A 19,714-nucleotide genomic window follows, 5' to 3' on the forward strand; every position below is an offset into this window, starting at 1 on the left:
ACTTTGGGAGGCCAAAGTGGGTGGATCGCTTGAGGTCAGGAGTTTGAGACCTGCCTAGCCAAATGGTGAAACCCCATCTCTACTAAAATACAAAAATTAGCTGGGCGTGGTAGCGTGCGCCTATAGTTCTAGCTACTCTGGAGGCTGAGGCTGGAGAATTGCTTGAGCCGGGAGGCAGAGGTTGCAGTGAGCTGGGATGGCGCCACTGCACTCCAGCCTGGGCGACAGAGCAAGACTCCGTCTCAAAAAAAGAAAGAAAGAATCTCCACCCTTCATGCCAGGCAGTCCTTCCCAGGTCCACTCCTGGGGCTGACTCAAGAGATCTCTGGTTAAATTGTGACCTCCTGCCCTGACCACAGTGTCCTGCACACACCATACATTCTGCCCCAGTGACCCTTTGGGGCTGTCCTCCTGAGCACTAGCATCACCACTATGGTGTGGGTCATCCCTGCCTACTGTCAGGCCCATATGTCCCCTGCACCCATGGGCTCAAGGGACGTTTCAGGGAATAGTCCAGCACCAAGCCCCTAAAATTCCCCAGCCCAGATCCCTGGCTCTGATTTCCAGGGGCAGAAACTGGGAAATGCCCAGGTCACAGGGAAGGTCACAACAGAGCCCGCCCTAAGGAAAGAGGGCCCAGGATGCAGCCTGGTCCTGTGCTGTCCCCACTGCCCTGCGCTGCAGCGTCAGGGAGGAGTTCCCCAACCCCCATCCGCCAGCACTTGGCCACCCAAGTGCGCACTTCATAACCTGCCATCCTTTTGTTCCTCCCATCAGTGCTGAACTGCAGGTGACCAGGTGAACCGTGGTGCTAGTCCCATTTTACAGATGAGGAAGCAGGGGGTTACATGATCTGACCAAGGTCACGACGCTGCTAACTCTGGTACAGTTGCCACCTTGAGCTCCCTGTTCCTCTGCCTTCCTGTATGGACTCTGGGAGTGGATTTGGGAGGGGCTGGAGCAAGACATATCAACTTCTCCATGGAAAACTCACAAGAGAAGCAGAACAAAGATATGGTGATGAAGAGAGCTGCAGGAACAAAATTAAAAAAATAACATTGGGCCAGGTGCAGGGCTCACGCCTGTAATCCCAACACTTTGGGAGGCCGAGGTGGGCAGATCTCTTGAGGTCAGGAGTTCGAGACCAGCCTGGCTAACATGGGGAAACCCCATCTCTACCAAAAATACAAAAGGCAGCCAGGCGTGGTGGTGTGCGCCTACAGTCCCAGCTACTCAGGAGGCTGAGGTGGGAGGATTGCTTGAGCCCAGGAGGTGGAGGCTGCAGTGAGCCGAGACTGTGCCACTGCATTCCAGCCTGGGTGACAGAGTGAGACCCTGTCTCAAAAATAAACAAACAAACAAATAAATCAATAAGAAAAAAGAAAGGAAAAAAATAACACTGATTTTGCCTGAGGCAAAATCAGCCACCTCTGGAGAGAGCTGTTAGCTCTTTTGAAGCTTATTAGCACGCCCATTTTACAGAGGGGAAAACTGACATTCCATGTCAGTGCTGATATTGGTGGGGAAGCTGAAGAGGAAAGAGGGAAGATTTTGAGGAGGGACTTCCTGTGGGTGGAGCTCCTGTGCTGGCTTGCAGCCTTCCATTTTGGGGGCAGAAGAACTGACACCACCACCCTCCCAACAGGGGCAGGACAGGTCTTGGTGCCACAGCTATATATTGAGGATATTCTGTGTGCCAGGCTCTGGGTCCAGTTCCTGCCTTCGTGAAATGTGCTGCCCAGAGCGGCTTCCTGGAGGAGGTGATGCTTAGGCTTAAGGGGTGAGGAAGCTGGACTGGACACCTCAGGAAGAGAGAACAGCCTGAACAAAGATTACTAGGCATGAGGCTTGTAAAACCAGAAATAGTTGGAGCTGCTGAGGGCACAGATAAAAGCAGCAGCCAAATCAGGGGTGTCCCTAAAGAGCATGGCCTCATCTTAGGGACACTGGGAGCCATGGAAGGCACCAGAGTAGGCAAATACCATGTTTGCATGGTATTTGCATTTTGGATAGGATGTGCAGGGTGGGTAGCCTTGGTCCCGTGAGGTAAGCCAGAGGAGCAAGGGCCCTTAAGAAGTCAGGGCCAGCTGGGCGCAGTGGCTCACGCCTGTAATCCCAGCACTTTGGGAGGCCGAGGCGGGCGGATCTCCTGAGGGTGGGAGTTCGAGATCAGCCTGACCAACATGGAGAAACACCATCTCCACTAAAAATACACAAAATTAGCCGGGCATGGTGGTGCAGGCCTGTAATTCCAGCTACTCGGGAGGCTGAGGCAGGAGAATCGCTTGAACCCAGGAGGCGGAGGTTGCGGTGAGCCAAGATCGCGCCATTGCACTCCAGCCTGGGCAACAAGAGTGAAACTCCGTCTCAAAAAAAAAAAAAAGAAGTCAGGGCCAACTTCCCGGAGGAGGAGGGCCTGGGCCAGGCCCATAAGGCTGAAGGGTTCTGAGATACTGGGGAGCAGCATCAGCAGAGATGCAGCAGCGGGAGCAGGACGCAGCTGTGTCCCTGGACCTCATCTCTCCTCAGAGTGCCCCATGCAGGGCAAGAGTGTCGTGGGGTAAGAAGGAGAGGGCTCTGAGCTTGCTGAAAGGTGAAGGTGTGGGGACCAAGCAGGGGGTCCACAGCAGGGCAGGCCCTGTGGCCTCAGGATCATGGCCTGGTACCAGGGAGCAAGAGTCTGGCAGTCCCAGGCTCAGCCTCCTCGCCCTACTTTGTGGGGAATCTGTGACCCCCATCCCAAGTCCACCTCCTCAGACTGCAATTTGTGCAAAAGGCAAGGGAAGGGGCTGAGGACTCTGGGCTTGACCGGGACCCTCAGCCTTTCTGCTTTAGGAGAGTCTCAGGAGAAAGGTTCCAGGACCCAAAGTCTCTGGCCCAGCTGGGCATTAATGCAACAAGCATTTATTAAGCACCAACTCAGTGAAAGCTATGTGCGTGGCACCAGGCAGGTTGAATCAGCCCCAGGCATGGACCTGGGAAGGACTGCCTGGCATAAAGGGTGCAGACTCTTTCTTGGGCTTTTTTTTTTTTTTTTTTAAGAGACGGGAGTCTCACTATGTTGCCCAGCATGAAGCATGAGACTAAAGAGATACAGAACAAGTCGTCACCAGGGTCCAGGCAAGGAGACAGGTGGGTAAATGGATCCTTCTAACAAAGGGTGGTAAGCTCCCCTGCCTGGGGAGGTCAGGGAAGGCTCCCAGGAGGAGGTGTCCAGGAAGCATCTTAGTGAGGAATGAGAATGCATTTGACCAAAGGGAAACTCAGAGACCAGTGCCCATCAGGGAAAGAGCTCTTCTCAGAAAAACAGGGTTCAGAGGCCAGAAGTCAAAGGTTACGGGAGCAAAGGTCACGCCACCTTTAGAGCAAGGAAACAATTCGGAGGGGGCTGGCTTTGGTGCAGGACTGGTGGGTCTCCTCTATCCATCCTTTGTCCCTGATTGGGGGTGGGACAGGGGGACAAGGATGCAACAGAGGTCTGACCTCGGTCTCTCAGCATCAGGCTGGTCCCACCCATCTTTGGGTGGGGTCTAGGCCCACAGTGGGAGCCCAGGGAGCAGGCAGAGGAAGTTGAAGAGAATCCTGGCGGTGAGTGGAGGTCAGGACAGGAGGTCAGCACGGAGGAGGGGGCTACACCTCACTGGCCCTGCCCTCCCCTCCCCCATGGCACCACAAGGCACGCAGCCGCATATCACCCGTGCCAGCCCTCACCTCCCGGCAACGTCGCCGCATTCTCAGCCACGCCATCTGGCGTGCCCGCCGCTCCCCGGCATACTGCGGCGGGCGGGGAGGAGGGGGCAGTGGGGCAGGTGCCCACCCCAGAGCCAGGAAGAAGCTGCAGGTCCCCCTCCCCCAGCATCCTTTGGACTTGATGTGGGGCAGGGGCTGGGGAGGGAGGTGGCAGGTGCTCCGATGCTTTAGGAGGGATCTTCGAGCATCCTGAACTGCTGGAACACTGCTGGGCAGTGCCAGCCTGCCCCCTCCCTTTCCTCCTCCCCCCATAGCACGGCTAATGGCAGGAACACAGGTCCCTCAAGGATCTCCAAATTCCTGCCCTTCCCCTCAAATCCGAGGAGGGGGGTGAGAAGACAGGTGGCCCCCTCCCTCCCCGTGCTCCCAAGCTCGCTGGGTTCTCACCTGCTGGCCCCACTCAGCCCAGAGAGGCCCCAGGAGGTAGATAGATGTGTGGCTGAGGCCAGGGGCTGGACACCTGGGTTTGATCCACCTGCCGCCCCTCTCCCTGCCTGGAGCTTTGGTGGGAAATGAAGTCTCCTTCAGCACATTTGCCCCCACCAATCTTATTGAGGGGGTGGTGACTGGCTAGCTGTCTTTCTGGGTGTCAGAATGGAGTGGAGCAGTTAAAGATTTATGTATGTATTTTGGTGGAGCGGGGGTATAACAAGAGCAGTTTCTAGAACACTCTTCCTGTCCCCTGAGCAAGAGTCCCCCAGACTGCTCAGGTATGACCTCCCACCTCCCCTCCACACACACTCTGCCCCCCTCACCCCTGCCCCCAGGACCTGAGCCTGTACAAAATGGCCGCCACCCCTCTGAGGCAGCCATTTTAGGTGCCCAGACTGTGGCCTCTCTTGGGATGGGGCTATGTCTCCATGGGAACCTCAGGCCCCCCAGCTCCCAGCTCCTTCCAAGAGGAGTGGGCAGCAGCAATGGGGGCCTTCCAGGCCTGGCTGAGGTGCCCATCACTCCCTTTTTTCTCTCAGAGACCTGGAGGGGACCAGGCCCCTCACCAACTCCCTTCCCCCAATGCCAGGGGGAGGAACAGATGGCATCTCTGGGTGTCCTTCTCCTTCCGTCTCCTTCCTTCCATTTCTGGCTCTTTCTATCTCTCCGTCACTGCATCTCTGCATCTCTGGTGCACAGAGAGGCGCGCGTATGTCCCTGCGTGTTCATGCTTGCTTGTGTGTATGTGAACACACGTGTTGTGCCTCTTTCAAGCCCATGTCTGAAGCAGGCCCATCCCACACCTCCCTCTGTTCCAATTTTCCCCTGGTTTTTATTGTATCTTCTAAAAAAAAGTTGAAATGTGTTGAGTGAGAAAAACTTGTTCCATTTTTCTGAAGGAAGAAAAGACAGGGGCAGGAGACAGAGCGAAAGGGATGAAGTCCCCAGGTGCACACCCCCAACCTCAGACCTCCTTCTCTGGGTGACTGAGGGGAGCTTCTCAGACCCAGAGAGTTGAGGTCATTCCTGACAGGTGGCCGGAAGGGTGGCAGGAACCCCCCAACCAAGGGCTCCCCTATCCTGAACAAGTTTTTGCCTCCTGCCTGTGAGACCCCTGAAGCGTTTAACCCAGCCCTCAGGGTCCAAGGGAGAAGGCAGGGAGAGAGAACTTTCTCCCCTAAGGAAGCATTTGTTCACTTATTCATCCATTCACTCGCCCATCAATTCAACAAAAATTCAATTTCTATATAGACCAAGCATTCTGAATGTGTGTGGGGAGGGGTATGAGCAAAAAAATTAATATTGTAAAGCATTTTACAGTTCCCAAGGTGTTTTAATTAAGAGTTGGCATTTATTGGAGGCTCATTCATGGAATGGATTATCCCATTTAGTATTAACAACAACCCTTTGAAGGTGTAGCATAATTTATCCCATTTTACAGATGAGGAAATCAAGACCAAGAGATGTTATATAACTTGCTCAAAGCATTCAGCACTTTTTTTTTTTTTTTTTTTGAGACAAGGTCTGGCTCTATCACCCAGGCTGGAGTGCAGTGGCGTGATCACAGCTCTCTGCAACCTCTGCCTCCTGGTCTCAAGTGATCCTCTCACCTCAGCCTCCCGAGTAGCTGGAACTACAGGCATGCGCCGCCATGCCTGGCTAATTTTTGTTTTTTAGGCAGAGGCAGGGTTTCACAATGCTGCCCAGGCTGGTCCCGAACTTGTGAGCTGAAGGGATCTGCTGGCCTCAGCCTCCCAAACTGCTGGTATTACAGGTGTGAGCTACCATGCCGGGCCCCGCATTTTTTTTTTTTTTTTTGAGACGGAGTCTCACTCTGTCGTCCAGGCTGGAGTGCAGTGGCGCGATCTAGGCTCACTGCAAGCTCCGCCTCCCGTGTTCACGCCATTCTCCTGCCTCAGCCTCCCGAGTAGCTGGGACTACAGGCGCCCGCCACCATGCCCTACTAATTTTCTGTATTTTTAGTAGAGATGGGTTTTCACCGTGTTAGCCAGGATGGTCTCGATCTCCTGACCTCGTGATCCACCCGCTTCGGCCTCCCAAAGTGCTGGGATTACAGGCGTGAGCCACCATGCCTGGCTGAGACCAACATTTTTTTAAGTTGGCAATGGGGTTGGCCAGGAATCAGAAGCTCAGAGCATGGGCATGTAATTGAAATATCACAGAGCCAGGAGACTCCAGGAAAAAGGCTACTAGTCAGGATTGAGGACCCTGCTTCAGTAAAGGGATTGCAAAGCCTTGGAGCCTGTGCCCAAACTTGGTGGAGGCTGGCCAGCACTCCTGAGTCTCTGCCCTACCTGAAGCCCATCCTTTGGCCTCTTTCTCTGCCATGCCCAGAATCTCCCCACCACGACTATCTGCCAGAGATGGGATTCGCCTTGCAGACCCAGGATTCGTGAATGAAGGGAAGCATGGTAGGCTTATTTTTAGAGACCACTGAGGCAGATTGTGGGCTTATAAGTGGAGTACTGGCCTGTGGGTCAAGTGCCTGAATTCTAGGCCCAGTTCTGTGTTTCCCCTGTGTGTTCCTAGGCAGGTCAGTTTCCCTCCATGGGCCTCTGTAAGATGAGGAGTTGGAGAGGTACATTCTCAGGCTACTTTCAACTCCCGGCCAAGTGACTCAAGAGTCCCAGGCAGCACCAGCACCCCTATCTCCAAGGCCTCCTGATGTGTGTCTCTATTTAGAACTTAATCCAACCTACCCAACATCAGATCAGTGTCTTACCAGCCCAAGGTCCCTGGGGAGCCTCCTAGAGGGAGAGAGCCCTGCCCACCCAGATTGAGGGTAAAGGCCTCCCCGTGCTCATTTTTGTACCATCACAGTGCTTGGCACATGGTAGACATCAAAATGTGTGTGCTGAAAGTATAATTGAAGTTGTGTATATATGTCAGCTAGAGTGTCTGGAGGGGCAGAAATGTGGGTCTAAAACATACAAATGCTCCAAATGGGGTGTGGGCAAGGGTCTGTCTACACCAGGCTGTGATTATCTGCTCACATACATGTGTCTATCTGAGTAGGGGTATGTTATCTATTTTTCTACACCACAGGGTGAGGAACAGGTATATGTGTGCATGTGTATGCATCCGTGTGTGTGTGTATGTGTGTGTGCATGAGTGTGTGTGTGTGTCCAAAGCCACCTCTTCAACCTGTGCCATTTGTATCTGTGTCTGGCCCAATGAGAGTGTTGAAAGGTGAGCCACAAGATAAAACAGCAACTTCCTACCTTCCTTATCAAGACAGCTGTCTGACCTACCTCCCCTTGGCCACTCTTGGGATTACTGGGGTTGGCTTCAGTATTTTCAGATTTTTCAGAAGGGGAGGAGAATGCTTGAGTCTCATCCAGGAACTTAGGCAGTTCTCAGCACTGCCTGCTCCTCCTCCCTCAAATAACCAAGTCTGAAGACCAGGAGAGAAAGCCGCTGGTGGACTGGTCACCTGTCTGGCAGTGGGAGGAGGAGAGTGAGAGGTTTCTAGGTTAGGAATCCAGACTTAGACCCTCCCCTCCACCCCCAGATGGGTGGTGCACAGGCTCATCTCGCGGCCCCTCCCCACTCCACCCTAACATGGATACGCCCCCAACAACCAAGGAAAGATCTCCCATCGGCTGACTCCACAGATACACACATGTCCCCACAGACACACACACGCCCATGCAGAGGCACAGACATCCAGGCACATCTTTCCCTTTCTCTGTCTTTCCCTTGGTTTGAATTTCGTTTAGCCACATATGTTGTGTGTGCGTGAGGGTGGGTGGGGGAGGGGCAGACAGGGATGAGGGATGGCATGGTGCCAACATCTACCTATGGGGCTCGGGCCAGGGACGCCCCTTACAGCCATCCTGGGAGGGGGTCTCAGCTGTCCCTTTGTGGCCAAGGGGACCCTCCTGGGGAGTGGGGGCAAGCACAGAGGTCCTTTCTCCCCAACCCGGGGTCTGGTCCCTGACCCACCTTGGGGGCCTGCAGGGGAGGAAATGGACAGAGCGGGACCCTGAGGGAGCATAGAATTGGCCACCACGAGCCCCCAGTGTCCAGCCTTGCCACCCCATTGTTCCCGTTTGGGGGTCTCTATATACAGGGGGGCAACTCCTCCCACCTTCCTCTCAATCCCTGCTTTCCCTGCGTTGGGCGGGGAGGGGAGGGCGGCAGAAATATTTATTTATTTCCTTTATTTATTTAATTTTTTTTTTTTTTTGGAGTAGAGAGTGACAGATGGCGGCGGGTCCCGGGGGAGCCGGCTCTCCCCCAGTGCAGACGCATGCCAATCACCGTCTCTCATGTGATAGCTGCTGCCCGTGACGTGCCAAGCCCATATGGCCTGGCATAGAGGCTGGTACCCCGCCTGGTAGAGATGCCACACTCGCTCCGCGGTTCGCATGGCGCTCTGAAGACGCCGGCGCCCGCCGCCTTGAGGAGCCGCTGCCCCCGCTCCCTGAAGATGGGGGAACAATGAAATAAGCGAGAAGATCCCTCTTCTCCCCCCTCTCTCTCTTGCCCCCTCCCCCCCTCCCCTCCCCTCTCCCCTTGACTCCTCTCCGAGGTAAGTTGTCCGAAAGGGAGCGAGATCTGACCCGCCGGTTGGGAGGAGGGGCGGCAGCTTCGGCCGACAGGAGGGTCCTCAAATACCTCCTTCCTGGGATGATGCCCCCCTCATTGGGTGGGCATCGGAGGCGCCCCAGGTTCTCTCTCCCTTAGGGGCTGCAGCCCAGGGGGCTGCAGAGGAGGTGTCTCTGCCTGCGATGGGCTCGGTGGGGGGGAAGGCAGGATCACGGAGGGGGATATGCGAAGAGGCCGAGACGGAGGACCCCTCCATGGTTGTCCCAAAAAGCCTGCCACCTTTCCCCACCACCGAAAAAAGGGAAGCAAACAAACAAATTTGGATTTTTCCCCCATCAATCCCAAAATACAACGAGATCTGAAGAGCCTTGTGGGAGGGAGTCAGCTTGAAGGGGGAAGGGGGTCCCTGACCGCAGAGGGGACGGACTGGGCTCGCTTCTCTGAGTCTCCTCCCCACGCCCCGCTTCTTCAGTCCTCGCCGCCCAGAGCCGGCTCCGGGAGCTGGGGACGCATCGGCTAGAGGAGACGATCCTCCCGCCTCTGGAATTGGGGGTGCGGGGGTGGGGGCCGAGCAAGGGGCGGCGCGCAGCCAAGTTGCAAATTGGATTAGGGAGCGTGGGGGTGAGAGCCACGGGAGGGGTGAGGGAGCTGGGCCGGGGGGCCCGGGCCGCGAGAGCGCGGAGCGGGGCAGCTGTCCCCACCGGTGGCCGACCAGCCTCTCTCCACCGCCAGGAGAGAACGGGCTTTCAGGGCGAGCGCGCCGCCTCCCCTGGCAAAGATATCTGGTCCCTGAAACCCCCCACCCGGTCCCCGCCCTGACCCTGAGAAGAAGCAGGCACGGGGAGCAGCCCCCCATTCAAGCGAGGGGCGGAGCCGGGGCCCAGCGCCGGGGAGAGGGCCTGGGCCGAGATCCCAGGCCGGCAGCCGGGTAGGGCTGGGCCGGCTCTGGGCGGGGCAGGCGGCGGAGGTGGGCATCCAGGGTAGCCTAGGCAGGAGCCCGCACGATACTCGGGGGTGGAGGAGGGTTGTGGGGGGGCGTCGGTACCCCAGCGCGCCCCTCACTTTGTGCTGTCTGTCTCCCCTTCCCGCCCGCGGGGCGCCCTCAGGCACCATGCTGACCCGCCTGTTCAGCGAGCCCGGCCTTCTCTCGGACGTGCCCAAGTTCGCCAGCTGGGGCGACGGCGAAGACGACGAGCCGAGGAGCGACAAGGGCGACGCGCCGCCACCGCCACCGCCTGCGCCCGGGCCAGGGGCTCCGGGGCCAGCCCGGGCGGCCAAGCCAGTCCCTCTCCGTGGAGAAGAGGGGACGGAGGCCACGTTGGCCGAGGTCAAGGAGGAAGGCGAGCTGGGGGGAGAGGAGGAGGAGGAAGAGGAGGAGGAAGAAGGACTGGACGAGGCGGAGGGCGAGCGGCCCAAGAAGCGCGGGCCCAAGAAGCGCAAGATGACCAAGGCGCGCTTGGAGCGCTCCAAGCTTCGGCGGCAGAAGGCGAACGCGCGGGAGCGCAACCGCATGCACGACCTGAACGCAGCCCTGGACAACCTGCGCAAGGTGGTGCCCTGCTACTCCAAGACGCAGAAGCTGTCCAAGATCGAGACGCTGCGCCTAGCCAAGAACTATATCTGGGCGCTCTCGGAGATCCTGCGCTCCGGCAAGCGGCCAGACCTAGTGTCCTACGTGCAGACTCTGTGCAAGGGTCTGTCGCAGCCCACCACCAATCTGGTGGCCGGCTGTCTGCAGCTCAACTCTCGCAACTTCCTCACGGAGCAAGGCGCCGACGGTGCCGGCCGCTTCCACGGCTCGGGCGGCCCGTTCGCCATGCACCCCTACCCGTACCCGTGCTCGCGCCTGGCGGGCGCACAGTGCCAGGCGGCCGGCGGCCTGGGCGGCGGCGCGGCGCACGCCCTGCGGACCCACGGCTACTGCGCCGCCTACGAGACGCTGTATGCGGCGGCAGGCGGTGGCGGCGCGAGCCCGGACTACAACAGCTCCGAGTACGAGGGCCCGCTCAGCCCCCCGCTCTGTCTCAATGGCAACTTCTCACTCAAGCAGGACTCCTCGCCCGACCACGAGAAAAGCTACCACTACTCTATGCACTACTCGGCGCTGCCCGGTTCGCGGCCCACGGGCCACGGGCTAGTCTTCGGCTCGTCGGCTGTGCGCGGGGGCGTCCACTCGGAGAATCTCTTGTCTTACGATATGCACCTTCACCACGACCGGGGCCCCATGTACGAGGAGCTCAATGCGTTTTTTCATAACTGAGACTTCGCGCCCGCTCCCTTCTTTTTCTTTTGCCTTTGCCCGCCCCCCTGTCCCCAGCCCCCAGAGCGCAGGGACACCCCCACCTACCCCGGCGCCGGGCGCGGGGAGCGGGCCACCGGTCCTGCTGCTCTCCTGGGGCAGCGCAGTCCTGTTACCTGTGGGTGGCCTGTCCCAGGGGCCTCGCTTCCCCCAGGGGACTCGCCTTCTCTCTCCCCAAGGGGTTCCCTCCTCCTCTCTCCCAAGGAGTGCTTCTCCAGGGACCTCTCTCCGGGGGCTCCCTGGAGGCACCCCTCCCCCATTCCCAATATCTTCGCTGAGGTTTCCTCCTCCCCCTCCTCCCTGCAGGCCCAAGGCGTTGGTAAGGGGGCAGCTGAGCAATGGAACGCGTTTCCCCCTCTCATTATTATTTTAAAAACAGACACCCAGCTGCCGAGGCAAAAAGGAGCCAGGCGCTCCCTCTTTCTTGAAGAGGGTAGAAGTCAGGGCGCCGGAGCCCGGGCCTGGAACGCCCTCACCCCCAACCTCCAGTCTCCGCGTTTTGCGATTTTAATTTTGGCGGGAGGGGAAGTGGATTGAGAGGAAAGAGAGAGGCCAAGACAATTTGTAACTAGAATCCGTTTTTCCCTTTTCCTTTTTTTAAACAAACAAACATACAAAAAAAAAAAAAAAAAAAAAAAAAGCTAAGAGGCGACGGAAGCCGAACGCAGAGTCCGGATCGGAGAGAAAACGCAGTAAGGACTTTTAGAAGCAATAAAAGGCAAAAAAAACAAAAAACAAAAAAACAAACAAAAAAAAACCACTACTACCAATAATCAAAGACACAAATATCTATGCAAGGAGGCTCCACTGAGCCTCGCGGCCCGGCCCGGCCCCGGGATGCCCCGCCCGGCCTGCGGGCCGCCCCGCCCGAGCGCGGATCTGTGCACTTTGGTGAAGTGGGGGCCCGCGCCGCCCCCTCCCCCTCCCCAGGTTCTTACAATCAGTGACTCGGAGATTTGGGGCCCCAGTGCCACTGCCCTCCCCCGCCCCGTCCCCGTTGTGCGTCATGCTGTTTTTTAAAAACCTGTTTCCAAATTTGTATGGAATGGCAAACTGTTGGGGGGTCGGTTTGGGGAGGGAGGGTTTGCATGAAAGACACACGCACACCACACCGCACGCACAAGCAGGCCCGGCGCCGGCGTCCGGGGGGCAGAAGGAGGTGAGCTCACCGGCTCCTCCTCCCCGCGGCCATTCTGTCCCCTCCTGGGGTGAGGGGTGGGGATGGAGACCTGGGGGCAGCCCCACCCCTGCCCGGACTGTGCCTCGGTGGGTGCCAGGCGCCCGGCGATTTCCGGTGTCTGGAGAGAGTATTTTTTGGTCCAAGGAGTCCTCCTGGCTTTAGCTGGTGGGTGGGCGGGGAGAGGTCTGAGGGCTCCTACTGGAGGTTCCCCCAAAAAGGGGCAAAAGGAGACCCTCTGCCCACCGGAGGCAGGGGATCAGGCATCCAAATACACGATGCAAAAATGCAAACCCACAGGCGACACACCCACACACTCACCCACACACACGCAATTTTACCTTCCTCTTGTAGCGAAGATGAAACTCCCGTCGGACACCCGAAGTGCATTGCGTGTTTCTGTTCAGTTTAATGACGATTAATAAATATTTATGTAAATGAGATGCAAAGCCGGACCGGTTTCTCACGGTGGCCTCATTTCATTGAGGGGGGAGAGAAGGTTTGAGCTGGGGCTGGGGTGATGAAGGCAGAGTGTCAAGTGACTGTGCAGAGGCCAAACAGAGGGACCCTGGACATTCTTGGGTAGTATTCTCTCCCTAACCACCCCCCATACACCCACTGGGCTATACTAGCTACCCCTCCCAGACCCAACCCAGGCTCGCACCTTCCCAGCACTAAAGCACTGATATCCTTACACTTCTTCATTCCTGAACATGCACAGGCACCTCCCTTGAAAACAAAATACCTTTTCATCACTGAAAAATGATCAAGTTGGGAACAGCCGGTCATTTTACAACTCTCTGCCCACTGTTGCAAAAAGCAAGTGGGCAGAGACAAAGAGACAACCATTTGAATCAGACAGGGGTATTTTTAAACAAAACAAAACAAAACAAAACATTATAAGGTCATGAAGATGAAATATTAATGAGGGAGGCCCCTTTTTCATCTTAAAATTGTATTTCGGTGGACTCAGGGGAATCGGCCATTTTGGTCTCAGGAATGTTGACATGTTTAGGGGTGTGGACAAGGTTGGAGGAACACCCCTAGAGGTCTGTGAGGTGGCTGAGTCTGGGCGTCCACCCAGTAGAGAGGAGCCTAACCATGTACTCCCTGGGACAGGGCAGCAGGCGCCCACCCAGTCCAAATCTGGGCTGATTTCTTCCTGTCTGGTACAGTTCTGAACAGAGGGAACCCTAAGGGCTTAGAAGGGAGGAAGGGCACTGGGTGAGCATCTCCTGCTCAGAAAATGTGGCCTCACAATTCTTTTTTCTCTGAACCTGAGAGGCAGGGGCAGCTCTTAACTGACTTCCCTGATAGAGTCCCTCCTACTCCCCCTGCTCAGCCCTCAGTGCATGCTGTAGCCCTAGAATATTTGAAGAGGGTTCTGAGCCCCAAAGACTCCCATCCTAAAGCCTGAACACATTTAGGAGTCCCCCAAAGAGGCTGTTTCTGATGCTGCTCATTTAAATGATTTCTCCAAACACTGTGACTCATTTTAGGGCTGAAATGGGGTTTGTAGTGTTGGGGTTGAGGATTAAGGTCAGGCATGCAAAGGCTTTTAAAGATTGGGTCCAAGAACCCAAAATAATATCTCCCTGACAAGCAGGAAAGGGAAAGATTGTTGAAGAAGGAAGTCCTATATATTGAACGGTGGATCAAATTATACTCTGAACTTGAGCTCATTGCATCCCCTAAATGTCTGTCCTCAAACCTCTTCTGTCCCCCAGTAGAAAGAATACCCTCCCGGTGGTCAGGACAGCTGTCGGCAGAGGCGCCAAGGCCAGGAGCTGTCCACTGTGGCGTGCTGACCCTCGTCTAGTGTCTTTTCTTCTGGCTGCAGAGGGAGGTCCATTTGCCTGACCCAGGGGAACATGGAGCAGGAGGCCCTTTCCAATGCTGCACTGGAATTCTCCAGCAGTTTTCAGAACATTTACCAGCATTCTTTCAAAATTTCACTGCCTTCTCTGGAATTCTCCCGGCATCGCCTCTCTAGAGTGAGATCACAGACTAGGGCCTTCATCCCCCGGATGTGTCCCTGTCTTCAGCATCTTATAAACCTCTGAATCACTCCTATTCATGGAAGAAAGGAGTTGGCCCATCTTCCTTCCCCCTCACTTATTGCAGGGAGTGTAGAGCAAGGCACATATCCCAGATCCTAACCTGCAAAAGTCTGATCTGCACTCATGGCGTGGGGCAAGGCCTGGCAGGGGCAACTGCAGAGAAAAGGAACTTGGCACTTATCCCGAGGCCTGATTCTTATCCTGCCCTGAGAACAAGGTTAATTGGGCTTCTCCCCTACTCAGTCAGTTTCCTAGAACCCGCTCAGAAGTCCAGAGCTGGGCGGGATCCAGGTGGCTTGGGGCCTGAAGCAAAGGACCCCTCCATGTGGCTCTCCTGGCCAGACCACAGACTTCTTTCTATGCATTGTTCTTCAGCTACCCTACGTGGCTCAATTCTGTTTTTGAAGCCAGATTCCAGACCTTTTAGAAAGATGCTGATGACTCTTGGGCCTCTGTGAGCTGTGATCACATTAGGTGGGGGTGCACAGGTCCCTTTTGGGACAGAAATCCCCCCGAGTGACTCAGCTTCTGGTGAATCCCGGCATCCACACCAGTCGCCCCTTTCCCGATTTCTGACCCTTCCCCCCACATTCCCTGCACTCTGGCTGGCTCTAGCCTCTCATCACCCTCCTCCCCAGTGCTCAACTTCCCTGGCAAGATGGTGTGATGAGCAGGAGAAGAAGATGTGCGCGGACAAGCGGCCCCAAACGTCCCCTCGCAGGTCTCTTTCTCTTGCTTGCTCTCCCGCCTGCGCACACACACCCAGAGATGCTCCAAGAACAGAAGCAGGGGAGGGAGGAGGAAAGGGGCCAGCGCTGTGCCTGGCCTGGGGAGAAGGCACAGAGAGGACGCCCTTCTTGCCCTAGCCTCAGCGGCAGGATCTCCAAGCGCCCACCAGCCGGCTCAGCTCAACCCCTGGGCCGCTGAACCCAACGGCTGGATCCAAGTTCAATCAGGAGGACATCTTCCTCTTGATTTTCCAGACCCCATTCCAAGTCCAGCATTTGGAAGATGACAGAGAAAAAGAGGTATCTCCAAGTCCAGGCCATTTGCCCATCTGGCGGGAAAGGGAAGGAAAGCAGTTACTCCCTGTCCCTTCACTGTTGAGCTCCATTCCTGTCCCTTCATTGTTGAGCTGCGTTCCAGCCATGGCTCGGACAGTGAGCTATGGACCCCCAGTGAACCCCCAGCCCTGATTTTGTGACTCGGGGAGACAGCCCGATAAATCACTGGGGGACACCGACCCCCATGAGGATCAGTGGCAGGAAAACCCTGACACTCTGGAAGCTCCACGGGGCTGTGCCTGCTTCTCTTTTTCCCTTTCATGGGAAAGTCCACAAGCTGGTGGATACAAGAATTTCTGGGCAGAGGTCAGAGATTTCGTTCTCTCTTGGCAACCTTTGCTTCCTCCTCTTCCCCAGAATCATTGACAGGAATTCACCTGCTCTGAGGAGAGCCATTGATTTGAGGGGGGATTGAGACTAAGGTATGGTTCTAGATTCCGCAGTTTAGTCCTTAAGGCATCTGAGGAGAAAGAGAAGGCAGAAGGCAGGACTGAGCAGCTTTAGCCTGACCTACCCTCCCAACCCCTCCATGACAACAGAGGGGCAGCGCGGAGGGACTGCATCTGACCTGCTCCAGTGTGCTCAAAGGAGGATGCTACTTTTTGCGAAAAGTGGGAGGGGCAGATGGGCCTCTGCTGTCAGAACAGGCTCCCCAACTCACAGCCCAAGACACTGTCATTTTTCCATCCTTCAGGGCTGGGATACCCAGGCGCTGGCCACGGGGCCAGAGCAGAAATGACACCTGAACTGTGAGAAACCTTAAAACCCTGCCCCGGTTCTGAATCCTGAAGCAGCTTCTGCCTTTCTGTCCTGCAGTTTAAAAATTCTCGACAAAGTTTCCCTGGGTGAGAAGTGGTAAGAAAGGGCGCAGCTGCCTTGGGAGGGCTGTTCTGCTCTGGAAACTTTCTCCAACCTAAAGCACTGGGACAGGGGCGCCAGCCCTGGGAGTGTGGACGCGAGAAGAAGGCCAAGACCAGGGCTGGGTTCACAGGAAGGAGGGCAACGGATTTCAGGAGGGAGATGCGAGGAGCGGAGTCACCTTAGTTCCCTAGGGCAGGGAAGGGAAGCCGGGGCCCTCCGAGGGGAGGAGAAGAGGGAACCTCTAGGCGCCGGCCATGCCCAGGGAGCTGGGGCACAGCGTTGGGTGGAGACGCTGCCCAGATGTGAGCCAGGGTATGGCTCTAGCGCAGCCAACTCTCCTGCCCGCTCCAGCGCGGGAGCGCAGCGAGGTCTCCCCGCGCTGACAGGGGCTGCGGAGTTCCATACCAGAGTGTGTGTCTGGTGTTCGGGTATTTAAACCTCTCTCCCAGCCTCTGTCAGTATCTGTCTGCGTCTCATTCCTCTTTTCGGAATTAATTGAATTAGGAACGGGTCTTTCCGGGTCTCTTCCGCCTCCCGCCTGAGGCTGAGCTGGCCAGGAGGCCAAGGCTGCGAGGTCAGGTCCCACGGGGTCGCGGGAACCCCCGAACCCCTTTGGGGACCTGCATGCCAGTTCCTACTCTTAGCCAAGTCTTCACCAAGGGCACAGCTGGGCGGGGTCTGGGCAGTTCGCCCGGTTTGGGACATCTGTTCTCGCCAGAGTCGCATTAAAAGCAAGGGGTGGGGGTGGGGGGCTCAGAACCAACCCCTCAAGCCTGAGCCGGTGCCCCCTTTCTTGAACGCAGGCGGAGGCAGGAGGGCACAACGGACTCACATAGTTTTTTCCTTCTCCCTTGGGAACAGCCCGAGAATGGGAGTGAGGGCACTGGGGCTTTCTCTCTTCCCTTCATCTCTCCCACTTCCCAATCAGATGCCACATCCAGCCTCAGTCTTGGAGGACAGCAGGGTACCCCTGCCCCCAGGAGCCGCAGGGGAGCCCCTGGAGGGGCCCGCGCCGGGAATACCGCGGAGGCTGCCGGCCGGCCGGGCGCAGAGCGGATCCCGCTTGCAGCGAACTCGCGCTCGGCCGGGCTCCCAGGCCGAGGCTGGGGCGCGGCGCAGCGGGAGGGTTAAAAACAACTCAATTAAAATATCAAAAACATTTGGGTTTATATGGAGTGGAGAGTGGTGCTTTAAAAAATATATCGGAAGAACCACAAAGAGCCAAAGCAAAACCAAACCAAAATCCTTAACTACTGATAATCTTGTAGAAAAAGACAGAAAAATCCCGCAGACACTTCTCCCTGGTACCACCACGGAAAAGCTCCCTCCTGGCCAACCCCAGCGCCCGGACGCCCCTTCACCACCCCAGAGCCCTGGCGCTGAGCCCAGGTCGCCCCCTGCCCACCCTTCGCTCGCGCGTTGGTGCCAGTCTGTGCCACTCAGCCGGTGCCCGGTGCCCGGTGCCAGGCGCGGGGGGAAGGCGGGGAGGAGCCGAGGCTCCAGCTTAAATTCCATGGCATCTGTTCATTATTATACAGTGAGGATTTTTATATGGACAGCTAAATTAAAGACAGATTTTTGCCAGAATTGCAGATCCCATAAAAATGATGACACAGGATGGGGGCTTTTTCTTTTAAAAAAAGAAAGTAAGAAAGATTAAAAAACACAACCCCACAAACCACAGCCCAAACCCCTCTGTGCCCCCTCCTCTGTCGTGACCAGTTTCTTTGCCCCCCCTTTTCTTCGTCCACTAAGTAGGGATGACCAGGGAGAACCAAACCCCAGGGCTGTTCATGCCCAGCCAGCTCACAGATGCCCAGTGACCAACCAGCTCACTCCCACAGCCGCTGGCAGGGGCAGAGGCAGGACAGCCAGGTCAGGCGTGGAGGGCCAGGGTGGGACAGGAGCAGGAATGGGGTCCGCTCTGGAAGGCAACGTCAGAAAGGGACAGTAGCCAGGGAGACTTGACCTTTCTGTGTTCCTAAATCAAAGGGCAGGCTGCACTTTTGGCTGGTGGCCAAGGTTCTGGAGGCAGCCGGTGAGGACCAGGCATGCAGTGCGAACCGCTCAGGGGCACTGGACAGCATCCACTTCCCGCGCACCCACGAAGAGGGCAATATAAGAACTGGGCACTCAGCACGATTTGCAATTCATGGGAGTTCTGGAATTTTGAATTTCAGAGGTTCTAGAATGCTGGAACTTGCACCTTGGTGGTGTTCTAGAACTCTCAGGGATACTGGATTTCTAGAACTACAAAAGGGTCCTGCGTGAGGGGACAGATCTCGCGGACTTTAGAGGTTCTCTCTGCCACCACTTAACTTTGAAGCTCCGTGATGATGTTGTGGGGCCCTTGGGGCCGCTGAAATGTCTGGGCAGGCAACACAAGGAGGAGAGGAAGGGGGGCATTCATCGGAGGCACGGGGACTGTCCCCCCAAATTAATGGGAGCTTTTCTTATTTTTCTTTCTTTTTTAAAATATGTTTTCAGGGAAGAAAAATATCTGTAGAGTTCTGCGTCTTCCAGACAATTGCTCTATCTGTGTCTGTGTCTGTCTGTGACTCTGTCTGTGTAGCTGTCTGCTTGTCTCTCTCGGATTCGGAGCTGACAGAATTCATATCAGAAGAGTGAACGCAGGGACATCTGTGTGCGGAATGACTGTGCTGCTCGAACCTGCCAATCGCTCCTGGCACGAGCTGGGTAACAAATGCCTGTTACCTCGGAATGCTGGCGGGTGGGGGGAGGGCTCCTGGCACCACCCCGACTGCGAAGCCCTGCCAAGGCCCCCTCCTGCCCGCTGTGGGTCCCGCCCCCTTCCCTGAGTTGGGGGTCCGCGGAATTGGATTATTCATTAATTAGCAGTGATTAGAAAATTTGGGTGTCTCTCAGTCAGGGCCAACCCGGTCTTCTCCACCTCCCTAATCTCAATCCCTACTCCCCTCCCGTCCTCCCCCCACGTTTTCCGGATTAACTCGGGGTTTCTACTGAGGGCAGGCAGCCAGTTGATGGTGATGGGGGGCGGCTCAGGAATGCAGGAAAAGGGGTCTCTAGAGGAAAGAATTCCTCCAAAGTTGCCAGGAGGAGTTTCTGTCGTGAAGTGTGAGGGTCTGTGTAGAGGATCTTCGTAGACGCGGTGGCTGGGATGGGCTGTAGGGTGGGGCAGAGGTCGAGAAGGACATAGACAGTGGAGAGATGGGAGTGAGGGGATGCGGGAGAAGGGAAGGAAGGACACAACGGAAGAGGTCCGAACAGCGCCCAATGGTTCCCTCCGCGCTGGGAGCCGCCAGTGCCACGCCGCGGGCCTCCCGGGCCTCCTGGCCCAAGCCTCCAGCCGTGCTCCCGGATCCATCACCCGGTTTTGCTATTGGGAGTTGGGGGAGGAGGAGGGCGCCACGCCACAGCCGGTGCCAGCTGCGGGGGTGGTGGGGGGAGTTATTGCGAGGAGGGGCGGAGAGCACATCTAAAATTCCGAGACATCTGTTCACCCAGGGAGGAGACACCG

General features: G+C 56.5%; 1 protein-coding gene across 2 annotated transcripts; it reads left to right on the plus strand.

Annotated features, from left to right (window-relative positions):
* Positions 1-8,391: 8,391 nt before the first annotated feature.
* Positions 8,392-12,671, plus strand: NEUROD2 (neuronal differentiation 2). 2 transcript variants are annotated; one of them, XM_511456.8, is made up of 2 exons: positions 8,392-8,737; positions 9,861-12,671. In XM_511456.8, the coding sequence occupies exon 2, from the start codon at positions 9,866-9,868 to the stop codon at positions 11,012-11,014; it is 1,149 nt and encodes a 382-aa protein (XP_511456.5). In that variant the 5' UTR covers positions 8,392-8,737; positions 9,861-9,865; the 3' UTR covers positions 11,015-12,671. The 2 variants fall into 2 exon arrangements, with proteins under 2 accessions (XP_511456.5, XP_063655690.1); XM_063799620.1 differs by lacking the exon at positions 8,392-8,737 and adding an exon at positions 9,380-9,682.
* The last annotated feature ends 7,043 nt before the right edge of the window (positions 12,672-19,714 follow it).

The sequence above is a fragment of the Pan troglodytes genome, chromosome 19 (genome assembly GCF_028858775.2).
Source record: "Pan troglodytes isolate AG18354 chromosome 19, NHGRI_mPanTro3-v2.0_pri, whole genome shotgun sequence".
NCBI classification, from domain to species: Eukaryota; Metazoa; Chordata; class Mammalia; order Primates; family Hominidae; genus Pan; species Pan troglodytes.